Source organism: Larus michahellis, chromosome 4, assembly GCF_964199755.1.
Source record: "Larus michahellis chromosome 4, bLarMic1.1, whole genome shotgun sequence".
NCBI lineage: Eukaryota > Metazoa > Chordata > Aves > Charadriiformes > Laridae > Larus > Larus michahellis.
In genome coordinates this window covers 49,353,955-49,375,156 of record NC_133899.1, presented here as the reverse complement: position 1 = coordinate 49,375,156, position 21,202 = coordinate 49,353,955, and the positions used below count along the sequence as shown (strand labels likewise).

Here is a 21,202-nt window from a genome sequence, read left to right as displayed (position 1 = left end):
AAATACCCATCCCATGTACTGCTTTTTCAAAAGACAAAGATTAAATATTAACTAGTTCTGCCTTTGAGCTGATAATTTTATCACTCTTCCAGACTTCAACCTTCACAGATGACCTTTGTTCTCAAGACAACTTAAGATTTAATTTCAACAAGCAATCATGTATGCTAAAAATACTACCTTTGTGGGGATCTGCTTATATCTGTACAGCCTAGCTCTGAACAGTTTTAAATTTAACATAAATTTAAGATCTCAGCTCATTAAAATTCTTTCTCTTACTACCACTTTTTAAGTAACATACGTAGATACATATGTAAATACGTAGATTTCAGAACACTGAATAAGATACTCAGTGGCTTCCAAGCGATTTATACAGCTAACAGCAAAGTTACATTCTGATAGTGGGATCGGGTTTTGTTTTGGTGTTTTGGGTGTTTTTTGGTGTGCATCTATTAGAGTATGTGTGTTTGCCTTAAAGCACATTAGCAAAAATACTTGATTTCTAAGGTGGGACCTTAAGAGGACCTGCTTCACAAACTAGCATTGGTATTATATACCATTTAATTAGAACAACACTATGGGAAAGGGAAAAAAAAAGCCTAGTTTGGAACTATGGAGAGGTGTAAAGCTCATGTTGTTATGGGAACCATAGTGCAGTATTACGAGTGCATGTCCTCTTCTGAAGCTCAAATTTTGCACTAGTTTCCTCCACTGTACCAGCAGAATGAAGGATTATTAATATTCTGAAAACAAGCTCAGTTATAAAAGAAGTTGATCTGTAAGGCCTGCTAGCACCATTCTACTGGTATTTAACTTTTCCAGTCATTAACAGATAGTCAGTGACCATACAGGAATAGTTTTGGGGTTTTGTTTGTGGTTTTTTGTTTTTTTTGTTTGTTTTTTAATACAGTGGAAGGTTTATTTATGGATTGATAAATACAATATCCAGTCTCACTGGGACAATAAGGCACAACTGTAGGTTACAACTATATAGCCAGAAAAGAGCAACACCTACTTTTAAGCAGACCACAAAGCCTACAAACACTTTTTTACTTTTCAATCTGTTAACATTGTTACATTCCTATTTTACATTACATGGACATAAAACTATAATATTTCTTTCTCATACAGAGTAGAGGTTTTTAATTTACATTTCTTTCTGGAATTGTGCTGCACTCTGCAAAACAAAGTGCAACATTTGACTTCGCAATTCCTTCATTTAAAACAAATCAAAAATCCTTCAGAGACTTGCATGTTATTCTTTAACACAAGTGATAATTAAAGGAACTGAGAAAAAAGGAAATGCACATTTGAGGGTAGTTTGAGACTGCTAAGTATTTATAGAAACATTAACACATGACATAGAGAAGCAGTTATAACACTGATTCTTCAATAAAGTAGCTCCCACATTTTTTTGGTTTTATCAGTACCTCCCAGACTGTAGGATGCTCCAGCTGAACTAGATGAGACCATTTGCCAATCTAGCCACAGAAAATTATGTTACTGTCGAACCTTCAATAATTTTGATCTCTTGAATCCATCATCAGCATTACATTAATGGTATTAATCATCTTCCACTTGCAGAGAGATTTGTGTAGAAATAGATTCTGAAGTATTTGGGATAGTAGGTACTTCCCCAAATTATATTCTTATGCCAGAGCTTTCATATATACAGCTACCACCCTTGCCACAAATCTAAAAGACCAGGACTTCCATACTGGAAAATATAAGTAATTACTGATTATCTGGGCCACTATGACTTAAAAGAAAAAAGAAGTCAGTACTATGTTTCATGACACTATTACCAGGGGTCAGTGACAGAACTACAAGTACAGATTTTGGCATGACTAGTTCTCTTGCATTATGTACACTTTCAGAGGCAAAACCACCCTGATGAGAGGAGGGATCCTAGGGCAAAGCAACCTGAAGAGGGCACTTCATGGTCCACTGGCAGTCAAGCCTGCAAGCTACTCAAAGGAAACAAGTTTCTGCATCTGCTACTGGAACAATTTAAGTGACTTAGTGCAGAATTCCTATTCCTTTTGAGGACACCAGAGCTTGTATCCACCACAGACTCCCCTATTGTCCCTATGAATTCATCCCACAAAGAATAAAAACTATTCACAGTACTTTAAAGCACTCTAGCCTATCATCATGCATTCAGTGCTAGTTGTACAATGAAGACATAGAAATTGAGAAGTCCTCAAGTAAATGGCAGATTTGGAAGCAGGGAATAAACAAATCTGCATGTAAAGAGCCAAATAGGAAAGAAAAAAAAAGACAGGTGTAATGTAGTGTTGCTACTGCAAGCAAAAGTGAATCATTATCATGGCACTTAGTATTTGAGTAGACGCTTATCTCCGAAGTGTTTCAGAGGGTGCTTCTGTGGCATGTTCTTTTTTCCATTCTCAGATTCAAAGCTCAGAAGAATCAGCTTGTAGATTAAACAGCAGTACATACGGAGAGACATTTCTGCTGAAACAGCAGTGCAGAAGGAGACAAGGGAGAAAGGGTAAAAAAAAAAAAGGAAGGGAAATATATAAAAAAAAAATAATGCTCCTTTCCAAGTTGCATGGCAGCCATTTCCCTTTGTTCCTGATGCACAGGGAATGTTCACATTGGTAAAACAAATCAGGGAGGGGGTGGAGATGTACTGTATATGCACCAGTAGCAATGCTCTGTGGGAAGGTGCTAAGGAGAAAATGAAGTTTATTATATAGTGGGGTAGAAAGCAATAGGTTCTCCATCCATCAGTGAAGAAATCGAATGCTCATTTTCTGCTCTACATCCACCTTCTCCAAAACCTGCAATAAAATTCAGAAACAGCTACTTAAGTTACTGTACATACTTCTCTTCTACAAGGTTTCTTACTCTAGTACAGAGGAAATGGGTGGGGACATGGGATGTCTTCAATTTGGCATGCCAGTCTTTCATCTAGAGACCGATATTTTTCATTCTGGACTAAGGGCCTTCCAAGGAAAGAAACTTCAGCCACTAAAGCTGGAAGAAGATTGTCAAACAAAATGCAACTAATGCAGTTTCAGTCTGCCAACAGCCCAGAAAGGCTTGGATCCCCAAAATTAGATTGCATGGGAATGCATGGCCAGGAAACAGAAGGGAGAATGGAGTAGAGGAAGGGGCATGAGCAGTCATTGAAGAGCTAAGATCAAGATCACAGCATTGCTAACACAGATCATTGTAAAACTGGGGTGGCAAGTTCATTCACTAAATTGCTGTTAACACTGAGGTACAAAGACATTAGTCTGCTCCAGGCTGTTTCAGGCAGTAGATTTCCGTGTTCCAAGATCACAGTGACTTAAGTTTGAAGAGACCTCCGGAGATTTTTTTTAGCCTCAACTCCTGCTTAAAGCAGGGCCAGCTAGATCAGGTTGCTCAGGGCCTCAGTTAAGTTTTAAATATCTATAAGGAACGAGGTGTTACATCTTCAGCAGCCATGATCATCCTCTTGGTAAAAAGTTTCCCTTAGAGCTAACCATAATTTCCAATGTTGCAATTTGTTTCTGTTGCCTCTTGTCCTGTCATCATCCACCTCCAAGATGAGTCTGGTTCCTCTTGTCAATACCATCCCATTACGTAGCTGAAATTGTTGTGCTATAGGACAACTTTTTCCACTGACTATATGACGACTCCTTAATATTACCTATTTCTGACTAACAAAAGATGTCATTCAAAGGACTAGAGCTAGGAACTTGAATACTCATACTAGTTGTGTCACTAATGGATAAAAATCTACAAGTGAAAACTGATTGGCACCCTTATAGCAGAATTGCTACTCTGTTGTCACTGTGCTAGTCTGGCTATTTGTGTAAGAAGAAGGGCTTGCAAAAGAAAAGAGTGAAAATTCTCTGGTATATTCAGTGCTGTAGCTTATGTAGGAATATGAAGAAACATATGGACTAATTATTAGTACAAAAAAAAAAAAATGTCCTGATAAAGAAAGCAAGAAAAAGAGCTAGCAGAAGGCTTGCTTTGCCCAAATGCAGGCAGACAGGACTATCCAAATGACTTCCTCTCTGTCTCCATTTGCATTTAAGTCTGAATGACTTGCCCATTACTGAGCAGTTTCAATTAGTCATTAAAAATGTAGTTTACCAACCTTTACAAACTCTGCAAAGGAGATGGCGCTATCCCCATCTTGATCAGCTTCCTGGATTGTCCTGTCAGCAATGCTGCCAAGCTGCTCATCTGAAATGTTTACACCAACCATCATCCGTAATACCTGTAACATACGGAAGTCCCCAGATAATTGTTTGGGGGTTTTTTTGTTCTGGATGTGTGTGTTTGTTTTTTAAAAAGAAAACAATATAACCATTATTGATATAGGAACAGAAGTATTCTTAGTGCTGTTTTTCTTGTGTATACTGTCAAAATAACACCATACAAGAACAACCCAGGAGGATTTCCATGGAAGTTATTTCTATACAGACTTATATTTGTCCTTTGTACATCAAGGCTTTCAGGAAAGACAGCTTCCTTTTGTACCACCTCTGACAAAGAATCCTGCTTTTTCACTAGGCAGCAGGAAGAGGTAGAAGTATGAGAAAGCTTTTGAAACTAGAAATGAGTAAGTTTTGTTGCAATGCTTTTGTCTGTTTTTTTCCCCACACAAAACATACCAACACTTGACTGACTGTCTGCTGTTTGAGATAGTTGCCTACAGGAAGCTTGTAAATATATGGTCAAATGATAACTGACGTTACTCTCTACAGTTAGTAAAGCATTTTCTGTGCAGACAGAAGAGGGCAATTTCAGTCAAAAGCAAATGCTTCTCCTAGATCAGGAACCACAAATTGCCATGTCTACTTCCCAGGATTAGTAGTATGTAATTACTCCTAGCTTAAGCCTAGTTTCATATATATGCAGCACTGATGAACTTTGATTACCTTTGTTGCAATTTCAGTAAGTTTTATTCTATTGAGAGGATGCACAGAGGATCAGGTAAACAAGCCTCAAGGCTTGTCCCTGTGAAGTCCCGTTAAAAGCACTTCTGAAAGTTATAGAAGGTAGTTCTTAAGGGGCTTAGTGTATTTGTTGGATATGTAGGATCTGCTTAGACTAACGCTCTGGTTTAAATTTGAATCTAGCACTCCCAGTCTGACAGAATAGCCTGGGCTACCAAATGAGATTAAAGTCTCATACCATATCTAAAGCTTTAAACCAGAGATAAGCAATTAGCCACCAAATTCCTCCAGGAGCTCTTTTGAGAAGACTGTTGTAACTCCCCTCTTCATTCCAAACGGGTGTGAAATCAGAGAAGGTCGTGATGGACTCATTCAAAGCAGCCCTGTGCTATTTACCTGAAGAAGCTCATCCCTGGAAATCTTGTCATCTTTATCTAGATCGTATAACCGAAAAGCAACTACAAGGAAGAAAAGAATGAGCAGTTTAATTCAAATGCTATCATTTTTCTTCATAACAATACATTTCTCTAAAAAAAAAAGTATTCATAAATTATTTTAAGATAATTAGCTTAGAATTTTAATTCACCATAAAATTCATATTCACTTCCATAAAGTGTTATTACCACATACCGGAATAACATTATTGCCAAGAAGTGAAAAATCTTACTTAAGTACTCCATATATGAGTACTTTCAGAAGCACTCTGCTTGCAGAGGTGTTTCTTCAAAGGCCCAAGTCATGGAAGTATAATTACCACTAAGATACATTCAATCCTTCAACTTCAGAGCCAACAATTTTTACATCACCATTAATTCGCTTTGACTATATTCTGCATGAGATATGACAGAAATTTCTAAGTGCTCTTAGGATTGTTGCCAACTTTGATTAGCGAGCAAGAGCATTCTGCTCATATACTGTAGGCAGATGTCCAAATACTCAAGAAAGTACTCTGCTGAAGGTGAGGAAAAAGCCCTATATTATATGGAAGACTGGAGAAAGAAGCAGAAAAGCCCATTCATGTATAGGATGTGGCTTCTAAATCTGAAATAACTTTGGATGTAAAGCATTTCAAAACACAAGACGTTTGAAAAGCATTTACATTACTCAAGATTCAACTAATTCCACCAAATTCCAATACAAGAATGGGTGAATTGTTGACATTCTGAATAGGGAAGCTTGCAAGTTAATTTAAAAAAAAAAAAATTAAAAATCAGGTATTAGAGGATATCATTCCCCAGGGAATAACCGTCCGGAAGACCCCAAGCCCCTTTCACTCCCTTCCCAGAAAAACAAAAGAACAATAACTGCTTCTATAGGCAAGTTCACATTTCTTACAGTGGAGCTTGTTACTTCGGCTGTTCAGTGGTTCAGGTCCATTCTGGTCTTTGCTCTTTTCATTATCTTCTATGGGTCGGAAGTGGGCTAGTGTCCTCATGAATCCACGGAAATTCACCTGGTCCTCTCTGCGTAAGCATTTCAGCAGGTCAGTTTTAGCATAGCTTATACAAATCCTTTATTTCAGTAAAGAAGAGTATGAATGTCTAAAGCATTAACACCATGCAGACACTCCCACCTCCCCAGGGTTTGGCTGCCTATGCTCAAACCCAGCTCTCATATCAGTTGCAAACTGGGATCACACTGCTGTGAAGTATGATGCATAAGAAAAAGCAGCTGTGGTAAGTCTTGTAGAGAGCTCCCCTCCCATTGCCTGCAAGCTCTATTTAAGATCAAGCCCTCACCCTTGGCCCTTGCCTGAGCTATCCTGCAGCTATGCCCGAGTCTGGCAATGTTATCTTGCTGATCTGGACCCCGATTCCCTGGACTGACCTGAGACTTGCTTCACCACTGCCAACTTGTCTGTCAACCACTGGACTGCTGGCTGACAACAGTCACTGGACCTGCTCTGCTCTTCTTGTTCAAGTGCTGTGCCCTTTTGTCAGCGAGTACATAGCCCCAGACAGCTTTGCTGTCATCCTTCCTCCTGCTTGCAAGGCAGCCGTCGCTCACTGCTTCCTCACAAATGGCTCTCTTTTCTAGAGTTTCTGTGGGAATCAGCTACATATTTTCCAGGACTCCTGCTTTCTATTTAGGAAACCCTGCCTGGCATTAGCTGATATTATGACTTGATTAGACAGTCCAGTCTTCATCAATCAGTAATGACAAATGTGTTCAATAGCAGCAGCAGATTCCACAGAACAATCTAGAGGTATAACAGAGAGAGACAGTACTGCAAATCTGATCATCTCTTTGGATTTGTTAGAAGTGCTATAACCTATGTCTTGAATGTGATGAAAAACTAAAAACAAACGAAAAAGCTGATCTAATAAGAAAGGTACGCTTAGAGGATAAAAGGTGAAAAACAAGACTGAATTAGTTAATTGCAATACTACTTAAAATAAAACAGTATTGCTACAAGTTTTCTTTAAGAACCAAAGTCCATACGTGCCCTTGACCTTCTTTAGAAGTGTTCAGCAGCATAGCAAGAAAAACCATGGAAAACTGTGACATGAAGACTGAGTTTGTCAATGAATACAGCACACAAAGCTCTTGTAAGGCTGTGAAGTATTTCTCATTGCAGAACAAAAACATGCTGAAGAAACAATGTACCCCCAGACATTTCATGACAAGTCTGAGGTGTTCAGTTATCAGTAAATTCAAATTCTATGCTTCAGTTATCAGCATTTCACTCCTATCAAAACTTCTGACAAGCTACAAATTTTGTGCCTGGTCACAAATTCAGTTCATCGGAACTCACCCTTCTGGAAAGAAGGCATTGATAATTCTGTCTCCCAGTGGATTGATGGCAAGCTCTGGAATCCGCTGGAAGTCTTCACGGCTAAGTAAAGCAAGAACACAAGAACTCTGCATAAAGTTGAAGTCAGAGGAGAGAAAGTTGCGTAAAAAGAATTCACATTAAAACATCTATTGGGTTCTATTTCTGCAGCAAGACACTTGATTTTTAAAACGTAACTCTTTAAATAATGTTTTCTCTATGACTAATGACACAAAACAAAGCAAAAGACAATGCCAAGCCTGTATTACATTACTCACTAGCAGTGTTTATTTATCATGTTAACAGCACTTCTCAGATGCTAACATTGTTCATGCTAGAAACCTTCCTGTAATGATGCCAACTAGTTTGCAATTTAAGGAAAAGAAAGCATCTGAAATAGCTTTGAAAGAAAATATGGCTTCAAAAATGAAAATTAACTTTTTAAAAAATTATTTTGGTACTGAATCACTTGAGTTGGTACGATTTTTCCAGATTACCCCATTCCGGATTCTGGGACAATACCATATTCCTGCAAACATAACACAGGTGATCTGCATGTTCTAATTGATTTTTTTTGTTTAATTTTTGTTTAATTAATAAAATTTAATCAATTTTGTTTAATTAAAGCAACAATTTTGTATCTTATTATAAATGACAAATTTCAGATTATTTTAGCTTCAACCATGCACTGCCCAATTTTGAAGTGGTAAATTTAGACTTTGACAGGGGCCTGTACAGCAGATATAACTTCACCAGTACACTGCAAATACTCACTGCTCTTGCCAGCCATTCCCCTTTCTGCTTATGATTGTATATACACAATATAGTATAAGCACAGCTATGCTTACATTCTTATAGCTTCTTCTGATCTGGAAGACATCATGAGCTGTACTGATGTAAATACATTTTAGATCAGCATGACATGAACGTAGGGTTCATTCTATTATTAGAGTTGCACTAATAATGCTTCTTTTCTTTCAACCTAATAGAACATCACTGACAGGAAAGCGGAATAATCTTGGTGTGACCAAGCAGACACACCAAGTGTGTTTTAGTGAATACTTTGGTCAACAGGTTTGGTTTTGGGGTTTTTGGGGTTGTTGGCCCCTCCACTACTACAACAGAGCACAGCAATTTACCAGTTAGTACAAGATGTACTGCACAATCATTTAGGTTTTAAACGGCAAAGAAAACAGCAATGGGGTAAGATTATAAAAAGTCCAATTGTGCCTGCGTGGATAACTTGACATTTCCTGCCCAGTCTCTAGAAATACTGACTATTTCCTTTGAGTCAAATGCAATCCTGCTGTATTGGAAGCTTCGGTCAAAGTCTCAAACTCGGTTACTAAATGTTTGCTGCTTTTGAAACCCATGCTCACTAAATGAATTAGCAACAAGCTTTGATTCATGATGTCCTTACACCAAAAAAATGGCAGAGTAACGTAAATAATCTCAATATCTATTTAAGTATACTGGCCTTTTATAATACTGTGATCTTAAAGGCAGGGGAAAAAGGAATTGGCTAACCTTATTACTAGTCTAGCCTGGGAAAAGCATAGAAGCAAGACGTTCTAGTTTTAAATGCATTCTAAAGCACTCCTCGCACCCAGGCACACCATAGCACTGTTAACAGTCCCAATTATATCTGTTAGAACATGGTTAAGCTGTTTGACCTTTTAATAGAGCAACTTGGCCACATTTTTAAGCTATCCCAGCAAACTTCTGCTCTGACCATGTCTGAATTATTTTTAATAGGCAAAGTTAACATCTGTATAACATGATAACATGATCAACTTGTTACCAGACCCTTCAGGACTGCTGCATTTTAAGCTATAGCTGAAGGGCAAAGTATGCATTAGCCATTTAGGCAGGAGATGCAGCGATGCAGAAAACCTATGCCCTACTAACAAAATTATAACAACAGGACTTCAGTATCAATGCTAATATTCACGAGCTAAAATCAGAAACTGCCCTCTCTTCCATTTAGAGCAAAATCCTAATGCTTCAGAACTTTAACTTGCATATCACTATTTCTTAGCATTGAGCCTCAATTTACACTTGGCATTTCAGCCTCCAGTTGTTCTGCTTTCTAACAGGAGATTAACAATTAACCACAAATAACTCCCCAGGTTTCAAATCGACTTGTCCTGTCATTATCAGGATTGCAGTAGACCATTTTTGCTTATTAAGAGCACATTACTGAGGGTGTGTTATAATTGAAATAGCCGCAACAGCCATAAAAGTAAATGAATGCATAATGTAATTTATTCTCCACTTTATAAACCAAGGCTTCCTGCAGTCATTAGGGACCAACTTCACCTGGCTGAGGCTGGAGCTTACAGGAAATCTGATGCCCTCTACTTTTGTGTTCATGCGCCATAGCAACAAGGCTCTTCTAACATACCTTTCCCGGAACCTGGCTTCTCTTAAACCCTTGCTTAAACATAACATGCAAAGCAACCTTTGCATGTTATCATTATGCAGGCCAGCCATTTAATGTATATGCCAGTGCATTCACACTTAGACATACTTTGCAGTAAGGAATTTGTAGATTTTAAGCAAGACAAGCATTTCTAAGCATGAGTATACCCTCCAAGGCATGTAGCAGATCCCTACTGTAAAGGTGGCTCTGCCTTACCCTAAAGGCTGCAAGAAACCTACTAGACCCTTTATTTTTCTTCCATTATTTCTGGTTGTATATCCTTTTACTTCTAGACAGCAGCAGAGAGTAGTACCGTTCCCTCAACAGGACTGAGGAGTGTAGGGATGTGTAGAGCTGAGGAAAAGTAAAACAATGGAGAGAAAACAAACCATATGCGAAACAGAAGCGTTAGAGGAAAGGAAAAATTTCCAGAGGACATGGGTAACAAGAAATTACTTGGAAAAGGGAAGTAATTAAAAGAAGCATGGTGTATCATGCAAGATGGTCAAACAGATTTAACAGGTTACTACTAAAAAGGTTTCATTTCTCCCCTCCCTTGCTAACATTAGCTTTGTCCTTCATCAAACGTTTTGGTGGTCCCATGTATCTCACTAATCCCCCGAAAAAGCTCCCCGCCTTCTTCCTCCCCATCCTACCAATTATCTTTCTGTTGAATAAGCAACTTGAAGCAGTTCAAAAAACTTCAAAAATCTAACAGCACCATGGCTGAAGAAGAGGTGCTGTAAACCTGGAGAAACAATATAGAAAGAGGATGGACATCCTCCTCTTTCACAGCTCTGTCAGCCATCTCATCTAAATTCATCCTTACACGTGCTCTGGACAAATATAAAGAGTCACACAACTATCAGAGGGGTAACTGGTTTATTAACATTAGGCCAAGAAGTACACTAAAAGTAAAGATGATAATTAGATGAGCAAGGTGGTGGTGGTGGGGAAGCAGTGCGAATATACTTCCATCCTCAATCATGCTTTAGACTGTTCTAGTTCCCTATCATTCTCCAATCCAAACCCATATCCTGCCTGTCTTGTCTGCTTTGGATAAAGCTAAAAATCCTTTGCATTTTCTTAAGCAAAGGTAAAGTATTCCAGGTTCAGACTGCTCTTTTATGTTTCACTTTGAAATCTTGCAATATCAATTTGACAGTAAGAAAAAGCCTGACACCTTTCCAGACTGAGACAATTCAATTCACTGACAAAGATGAAGAGATGGCCTGGCTAGCTCTTGTTACCCTTCTCTCAGGATCAGAGGTTTTCTGTAGCTCTCCAGGAGACACCACCTTGTGAACAGCTTTCATAAGCATGAGATATGCACAAACAGCTCAGTATGTCTGTTTTCCTCCTGTATCAGCTTTCAGAATACTTACCCTCCCTTCCTTCTTCCACACTCCAGGCTATACCAATTGCTGTACAGTAAAAAACACTTCTGAAATGCTTAACCCGTCATTTCCCCAGCACAGAAGAAAACTACCTTAAATGGGAGGCTCCATGCAAGTGTTACACGCAAAAGTAACCTCCTTTTTACAGTAAATCTCCTTTTTATAGCTCTATATGTGTTCATCTAGAGCCACTTATGGTAGATAAATTTTGGAGCAGATGTATTCTTTTACAGTGTACGCTTCAGTAACAACACAAGAAAACTCACTGAAGCAAGCACATACTTATCCTGGTCATACACTTCAATTTCCTCATCTTGGAAATCAGAATGTAAAGAAGAGAACATGCACATTGTTTCCTCCTGACCTATAGTTAGGATGTAGGCAGAATAACTATGTTTCAGATTTTACAATTTAGATGTAGCTATGGACATACCAGGGTATCACACTTTTGTTTTGGGAACTCCGCATGTCACAATACTGAAATCCAAGTTGAAAAAAGGATTTTTCAAAGGAACAGTTTTGTCCTGGCTTTTACAAACTGGTTTCCTTCAGATGGTGCAAGTCTGAGGGAGTTTACTCATTTCGTTTCAAAAAAGTGAAGCTAAGGAAAAAATATAACATTTTTCTACACTTTTAAAGAATTTGTAGAAGTTAGTAACTATGGCTGTAGTCATCTGGGGGGGGGGGGGGGCGCGGAGAAATAAGCCAAAACAAGGCATATGAAGTTTTTTCTCCATCAATATTGTTCTTTTACATCCCATTTATGTAATTCTAAAAAAAAGTGCTTTGAAAATGCACATAGGTAGACTGGATAGAAACATCTGCCTAGGAAAGATTTCAGCTTTCGATAATAGTTCAAGAAGGAAGTACCTATCTTCTCTAACCACCAAGATTAATCGTCATCTACCAGATCTTCTGTACAAAGTTCTCTTTACCTTCCCCATTTTTAATACATAGATAAGGACAACACACCTTTTCCCCTCTTCAAAAGTGTGGTACACATTCAAAGATTTATTTCATGCCATAAAGAACTGCCTAACACTTCTTTTCCTGATCATAGTCACATGAGTGATTTCTGTCACGTCTGATTTGTAAGTCAAAGGTGTAACATCCTTATGGAAATGATCATTCTTGCTCACAGGAAACAAACAGAAGACATGTCTCCTACACTGGTGGTAATAAGCAAGCGATAACATCATCTCGCTCATCTCAAAGTAGCAAGTTCTTTGACTGGTATTTCAGGAACCAACATTTATGACCTTCCAAGCCGTAGTTCTCACTCTCCCCCTCATTGTTTTTTTTCAGGAAGTAGTTTTCCATTACCTAAACTTAATGGTTTCCACATATCGTGAGTGCCAGGACAGGTTTCAAAATTTGAATGCCACTAAGTCAGCCATGTTCAGGAGACGGCTATGATGAAGCCAAGACTGCAAGTTAATGGATCACAGTTTGCACAGTTGCTGTGATTTTTCCAAACAAACTTCACTTCCTTCCCCATGTACCATGTGATTATCAACAACAAAAGTCAAACTCCTCCTGATACGTAACACTATGAAACTAAGCATTGGGCAACTGACATTCATAGCATATTTAATTAATTACTCCTCTTACGTAAACTGAGTACAATCACTTTGAAGTTTAAAAAGACTTTATGGACTCAATAGGTGAATTTAAAGTTGGAGGGAGGAGTTGAGGAAAAGTGTGTGCTAGGTTTAAATTATGCTAGACTGGCAGCCGTCACCTTTATTCATCAGTGAAGACTAAATCCACACACAAAGTCTGAAGAGGCTGTGTTCTTCTTTCAGGTAATTTAATTTTGAGACATAATTAGTATTAACCTTACCTACAATATCATCAGCTGATCTGTCTGTCACAATTGCCAATTAACCAATGCTACAATTTATATGATATATTGGCTTCAGTGACAGAGTGGGCTTAAGAAGTTCCTGCCCATCCCATCCCAAGCCAATTGTTTCCTCACCCACAATCCATTTTGTCATCCCTTCAGCTATGCAAGTCTAGATATTTACAGCACAGCCACAGTCCAAATCACTGAGTCGGTCAACTTAAAAATATCTACACAAACCAAAAGGGGACGGAGAGTATTTTTAACCAAAAATAATCACTTGGTAGTCCTGTTTACAATACTATTCCACAACCAGTTACTTAAATGTTAACTTGAGAAGTCAGCAATTTGTGGCACCAGAAGGAACTGCATATTTCCTTCAGGAAAGGAAACTGCAGTAAGCCAGCAGTACTGCCAAAGGCAGTGTACCTTACAACTTGTCACCTTCATCTTCTAAGCAGCGATTCTAGCTTTGTAGTTGGGGTTGGTTCATGGACAGGTCTAGCTTTCATATGTTCATAGTGCATCCTACAATCACATTTTGCAAGATCACATACAAAAACCCCCGGTGATGTCTGAATCTATGTTTACTGGGTTTGACTCGGATAGAATTGCTATGAAAAACACTAACTCCATGCCAGCCAGACCCCGTATACTAATCTACAACATCCTTTTCCCCTTCCTACTCTCTCCTGCATTCTCTCCAGCTTCCTCACACTGATTCTGGCATATGCAGCTATATGGTGAATGGGAAACAAAATCCACCTGAAAACAGATCAGATTCCTTTTTTGTTGTTTTGCTTGGTAAGTTTTCACAGCTGTAATTAGTTTCCAAAGATGAGCCTTGAGTACCAGCATCCACACAAAAAAGCAACAGACTTTCAGTGGCACTGTGGTCTCAGACCAACTATGTTGGTTACAAAATTGCAGCCCTGGTGCAATCATGGACAGCTCTTATTTGTCATATGGTTCTGTAATATTAATGTAATCCATAGGCAACATCAAAAGAGAAGAATAATGTGCAATTTAACACAATCAGAATTCATAATTAGTTCAGTGAATAAACCAATACCAATGTGCAATACAATAACCAGAGTAGGGAAGGCTAGAGAACAAAGATAGCACACAGAGACACACCTAACAGGCAATCATCCTGCTAGAGTTTACTTTTCAGCTGAGAATACTCTTTTCCAGCAGGCTCAGTCAATCAGTGAAAAATGTTTTGCAGATAAAGTTTAAGTCATCTTTCTGTAATTAAGCTGTAAGAAACTGATTCACTTCTGTAGTTTTCAAATTGTAGGCAGAAGACAAACACTTTAAAGGTCTTGGAATATCCTGCACTACTACTTTAAAGAATAAAATGTGTATTGTTTAGTCACAGTGACTTACTTCCAGCTCTTTCTTTTTATCATAGAATGGTTTGGGTTGGAAGGGACCTTAAAGATCATCTAGTTCCAACCCCCTTGCCACGCGGGTTTTGTGCATACGAATAGACACTGGTGTTCAACAGGAGGTGCAAAGTTAAGAATAGTAAAGGGCTTGCAGATCAAAGTAGTGTTAAAAGACACTGGGTATCAGAAACAATTAAGAGCCCATGCTCCAAAAATATAAATGATCTTTTTGTTACAAAAGTCAGGATGAAAAAGACATAACAGAACCATTCTTGTAATAATTATTAGAAGCAACATATAAAGAAAGGTAAGAAATAACAATCTAAAAACGTGATTTAACATTTCTGAACCTTTGTTGTAAGACCGTCAATATCAAATCTGACCTTTCTTGCATTAACTGCTACAAATCCTCAGCACTACAGTAAACACAACTGGTATTTAGAGCACCTTGACTCAGTTCAACAATCAGATTTCTCCTGACCTTTCATAAAAGAGAACAAACTTGAATGTCCATGTAGACAGTAGGTATGAAAGAACCTGTTATAATAGTCTCACTGATTCACCATATGAGGAAAACACGCAGGCAGTCTGCAACAGCAAGCCACCATTACAGATAGGTGTTAATGCAAGGACAGCCAAATTAGTGACAATACCCACCTAAGAGTGCCATTTTCTCCTTTGTCTAGGCTGGTAAAGCGACTGTACAAGCGGGTGATTTGACTGTGGGAGACTGAAAAAAAAAAAAAAAGAAACACAAATTAGCATGTCAAGCATGTCAATGATTCCTCACTGGAGCAGACCACATTACACTGAACTACTCTGTTGCCAGAAGCAGTGCTCAAAAAAAAAAAAAAAGATTACACAAAACAAGGTACATTGGAAGCACACAGCAATCAGCAGTTTAGGGGACTCCTTGACCTGTAAATTGTGGACCTTGCAGGAATCCACAAATAAGGCTATTCTTCAAAAATTTGTCTAATGTTGCCTCTACCCGCTTATATCTGATTCAGTAAATGGCAATTAAAAAGATTTGATTCACAGCTCCCTTAATTCCTTTATGGCTAGAAATAACCCAGACACAGCCTCCACTCACCGCCTCTACATCATTCATGACAATGCAGACCTCTGCTGGAGTATCTTTCCTTCTCTTTTGCTTATCACTACTCCTGTTGCCTTTTTCCATCCAAAGGTGGAAAGTGTACTCAGTTTCTCTGCACCTGGAAAGTGGTCAGAGAGATTTTACATCTGATCACTTTTCTTCCTTCATAGGACTGCCTGAATCTAAACAGCTTGTTCATTTTGGGGTTCGCTAAAGTCACTTCCAGACTTCTAGAACACCAAGTTAAAAATTAAAAAGCCTATTTCTAAATAAGTTTGGGAGGGAGTTAGGACACAAAGCAAGTAGAAAGTTACTGGACTTTTAAAAGTCTGCAATTTGAAACAGCAATTGCAAAGCCAGTATTAAATTCAGCATCATGGTGTCAACATTACCAAGATACTAGACACCTAGGTCTTTAGAATAGTCCATGATGGGAGGGGGTTAAACAGCAATTCCTTTAACACTGAAAGAATCTCCTACAGAAGATCTTGGCTTTTCAGAGCCTCTTCAGATGAAGTTAATAAATACATGAAATAAGACTGAATTGAATTTCAATGTTTACTCAGTAAAGGTGTAATTTTCTACAATGTTAAACTAGTACTTGATGTCATTTTCAGATTCAATTGTTTTAAAAGCCTTCACCAGCACATGTACAATGGCTTTGTTACTTGCTAAAACTTATTTGGGAACAGGTGGCACAGCAGTTGTCTGATCTGTGACAACTGAAGCAATTTATTTTTTTTTTCAGGTTTGTTCTTTCTACAGGCTATTTGTTTCAACTCTCCCTCCTTTAGGATGACCTGCCAGCAACTGTGATTTGTTCTCTTCCCCCCACCCCCCCTTGTCTCCTCGGCAACTTTCATTCTTTGCATGGGGTTGAGCAATTTGCTCAGTTCCACCTAAGGCAACCTAAAGCTGCCAATCAGACTTGGCAGCTTGCTCAATTTCAAGTTAAGCAACACACACATAGAAAGCAGGCAGCAGTATTTTAAAGACTTCAAATTTCTACGTTTCCAATTTAGTGTTTTAGATATGATATGCAGTAACAGTAACTGATGATGAAAAAGTAATAGCTTGGAGTTACATCGCTGGTAAGAAACCCTCTACTCCCACTCCTCCCTGGAAAGTAAAGGGTGGTAAGAATTCTACTCGGCTACCATTTCCAAACTAATGTCAGCAACTCCATTTTTGGAATACCTCCATAACAGCTAGTGTGTGATAAATAGTATGTAGCTATTGACAGAATAAATGTTTTTGTTAACATCATACTAGACAAAAAGCATATCATGGCTATATGAGAAAGGAAGATGATTCAGGTCCATCACTGTATTCTTTCTTAATTTCCTTTTTGGCTCTCATCCCTCATGAAAGCTGCATCACTAGACACTTTTCAGAGCCTTCTCATGCAAAATAAAGATTTCGACATTTCCTGCTGACCATAAGAGAACCAGAACCAAGATCTGCAATTTATGACTGCTTCTTAAAAATCAATGGTTAAGGCTTAAAGGTAGCTGAAACATGATTTTATCTATTCTGTTATCCAACTAAGGTCCTGCTAAAAATAAAAGGCAAAACCTCTAGAACAGGAGCTTTACCCTCTAGTTTACTTCTGCTAAATCATTAGATTTTTTTTGCAATTAGACACTCTGAAACTCTTGTCTAAAACATTAGCAGAAGGTCGTATATGATATTTATATACTTGGAAAACACATGGATATCCATCAGAAAATCCATCACTTGTTAACGCTAAAATATTTTTTCTCCTAAACTCTGATATGAGGATTAGTTTGTTATTAATCCCTAGGTAGACTGCTTCAAAGCATGGGAACAAAGGGTGTGAACCAAATAGTTTGAATACTGTTACATTCCAATGGCTTTCCAAAAGCTTGGAACAGAATGCAGACAGGCAACATCTTGGACCTCTCATCTGTTTCTTATAGTTGTTAATGAAATACAAAAGCAATCAGGACTACTTGAAGGCTTTTTCAAACTCAAATTTCAAAATGCTTATATGCAAAGCAAACAACCTCTGTACAACATCATATAAGATTTAGGACTGTCAACTTCAGGCTTAACACCTGCTACTGAGAACTTGATGGAGATTTTTTGTCATATGATTTTCTGTGGACATGTTATTCTCTGGTTCTTGGAAATATTTCCTTTGCAGATGTTGCTAAACTTATTATGCTAAGAAGTGTTTTTTATCACAAAATAAAAATTAATATAGAACTTTAATCCAAACTTAGATTTCATTCAAGAGATTAAGTGTCATTGTATAGCTTTTGAAAGACTATGTTTCAAGTCTCCTAAAAGATACCTTTTTAATCTGTTCAGCTAAAGAATATTAACACATGACTTATCACTTATGTTAGTATCATCAGCGTTTCCATTTTGTGCTACGTAAAACTTACAAGAGAAAAATTGTGTAATTCCATAGTTGAACTCAATCAAATTGGTTAAGTGTTCTATTCAGTCCTTCATACTTATCCCAGATGAACCGAGTAAGTCATGTTTCACAGTAAGGAGGCCAAAAAAAGCATCCTTAAGAGCACTTACTAGAACAATCAGTTCAAAATGGACATGTAGTACTGTCAAATTATTTCACGTCTACGAAGTCCCTTTCTCAGACTCTTTAGGTAAAAGGTAAAGTATCATCAGCATCAAGTTTCTAACAAACTACAGGATACTCTATTCAGTAACACTAACTTAGCATTCTCCCTGTGAACCTTGTTCCAAATAAACCAGCATCCTGGGTTGTTTAGGTTTTTTTTCCTCCCACCTCATACCTTGCATAAATATTTGCACCTGTATGAGGTGGAATTTTCCATCTACCTAAAGTAGTACAAAAGGCAGAGGAAAATCACATTCCTAGACTGTGGTTACAGGCTGGAGGGGAAAAAAAAAAAAAAGATTTGATAAAGCCAACAAGACACACTGTGATGACTTACAAGCAAGCATGAGTCAGAGAAGATTAGCAATACTTGATTAAGAAAGTGGTATTACTTATAAAACTGACCAGTAAAAACCCAGGAAAATTTACCAAATTCAGGCCACCAAGCTTAAACCCACTGTTCACAACCTCAAGCTCCCCACTGTGAAGATATAAGAAAAGCATTTAGAGGCTAACTAGAGCCAAGAGGGTATTGCTTAGAATACCTATATAGCCATCTTAATGGCATTTATTTAACCATCATATAAGTAAAATTCTAGAAATGAAACACCACTGACAATAAAATCAAATATTGGCAGGGAGGAAAAAAGTAAAACCTTTTAGAAGAACATTCCAGATTCGGGGTTTGTTTTTTAAAGCACTAAGTGAGGTAAGGCTACCTTTACTTTATGACCTTTATGATCAAAAAGGAAAAAAACCACAGTAAGTTCTTGCTGGATAAGCAGGCTTGGACATTCCTACTTGTTTATCACAGCTCTCCTGTAAAAGGTTCCCTTGACAGATGGAAAACGGATCACGGAAAGTATGTTAACTCACTCAGCTGTCTGTTATGCTAGCCAGTACTGCCTTAATTTTCTTCCACTCCTTTTCTGCGGTCACTTGTTTTCCTGACACAAATAAACTATCACTTAAAATGAATATATGATAACAATTCCATTGGAGAAATTGAGAAACGTATTTTCACGTAGCAAGAACAGAACAGCAAGCATAAGCAGGAAAAAATATGATTTGGGAAGACCTTGTTTACCTGAAGGGAAAAAAAGAAAAAACAACCTAAACAGCAAAGCAATACCTGTAATATTAAGACCTCCTCTCTCCAACTAGTTAGAAGGCCACCCTCCATTTACTATAATTCAGTATTTGCTAGTTCTCAGACTGGCAACCATTCTAATTAGCCAAATTAACAACACTGAGTTTTCTCTTTTCTAAGGTACTTCATGAAGAACTTAATCAAATGCTATGGAGTAAATTAGCTATATACTACAGTCCAGCTTGAACAATGCTCTCCCAATTGCTGACCTGTGCAGGAATCTTCACTTTTTATAGTTAACCATACCCAACTTCCGAAAGTTACGTTCCCTCCATGTTTTAAATGACACTCATTCTGACTACCCTTAAGGCAACTTTAGCCACAGCCTATGAAACAACATTTGCAGAAAAAAAAATAAATTACTATAAAACGAGAGCTTTTTCAGGCTAAAAACAGATGCTGAAGAACAACTCCAGCACCATAAACAGACACCTCTCCAAAATCCATCGAGCTCGCTCTGACCGAATACAATACGACAGCTACCGGCAGCGCTGCTTCTCTCCCTTCCCACTCGGATCTCGCTGCCGCTGTACAGCCACAATCACGGCCCCCACGCGAGGTCTCCCCCACAACCCCAGCGCAGCTGGGAGACGAAGGGGCTGGCAGATCCCGGCTGGCTGGATGTCACCTTTCGCTCCCCAGTGCGCCGGGCAACCACCAGCCCCCCGCGGCCGCCGCTGCCGCGTTCAGGCCAGCCTAAGGAGCGCCTCGACTACCAGCGGCTGCACCTACCGCCGGCGGCTGCTGCCAGTCCCGAGCGAGCGGGAGGCCGGCAGGGCACCGAAGGAGACGCGTTGCCCGCGGGTTTCTGCCAGCCCCGGGCCGCGGGCGCCGTCCCCCCGGGGCCGCTCGTTCGCGGCGACCGGCAGCTGGGGGCGAACCAAGAGGCGCTTCCCGGGCCTACGTGACACGTCCGCCCCCCGTCGCTGGCGACAGCGGGGTCCTGGCCCGGGGACAGGCACTGTCCAGCGGGGAAGGCAGCGGTCGCGCTCGTCTCCCCCCCGCCAGGCAGGGCCGACGGCCCCGGGCAGGGCTGGGCGCGCAGCCGCGGGGGGACAGGCGGCGGCGCGGCCGGCCGAGGCGCCTCCCCGGCCTGAGGGACGAGGCCGCTGCCCCGCTCCGGGCACCCAGCCCCCACGGCGCTTCCTGGCCCGCCTCGCCTCACCCCCCCGTACTCACAGCCTGTCTCCTTCTTGATCTCCTCGATCTCCTCGTCCCGCAGCAGCGTAGACGCCCGAGAACCCATCGCCGCCGCTGGGCCTGAGGGGAAGGGAAGGGCCGCACCCCGCGCCGGGAAGAGTTACGCAGCCGAACAGCGACGGCAGTACCACAGCCACCCCCAGCACGCTCCCAACCACACTCGCCCAGCCGTACTAAGGCGGAAAGCGAGCTCACACCGACTCCTATCGCCCCACCCGCCGCGTCCGGCCCGGCCCGGCCCGGCCCTCACCAACCGCCCCCCACCGCCCGGCGGCCGCCGGCCGACACCCGCGCGCATGCGCACGGCACAGGCGCCATGGCGGCGGCGAGTAAAGCTGAGGCAGCGGGGCGGTTCCTGTCGGCCTCTGCCTGTAAATTCTCCCCCCGCCCCGTG

General features: G+C 39.9%; 1 protein-coding gene across 1 annotated transcript; it reads right to left on the bottom strand.

Moving 5' to 3' along the window:
* Positions 1-1,012: 1,012 nt before the first annotated feature.
* CHP1 (calcineurin like EF-hand protein 1) lies at positions 1,013-21,194 on the bottom strand. Its single transcript, XM_074584583.1, has 7 exons — positions 20,788-21,194; positions 15,406-15,478; positions 7,675-7,755; positions 6,255-6,382; positions 5,316-5,377; positions 4,115-4,237; positions 1,013-2,801 (listed from the first exon to the last, which is right to left on the bottom strand). The coding sequence occupies exons 1-7, from the start codon at positions 20,852-20,854 to the stop codon at positions 2,748-2,750; spliced, it is 588 nt and encodes a 195-aa protein (XP_074440684.1). The 5' UTR covers positions 20,855-21,194; the 3' UTR covers positions 1,013-2,747.
* Between the last annotated feature and the right edge of the window lie 8 nt (positions 21,195-21,202).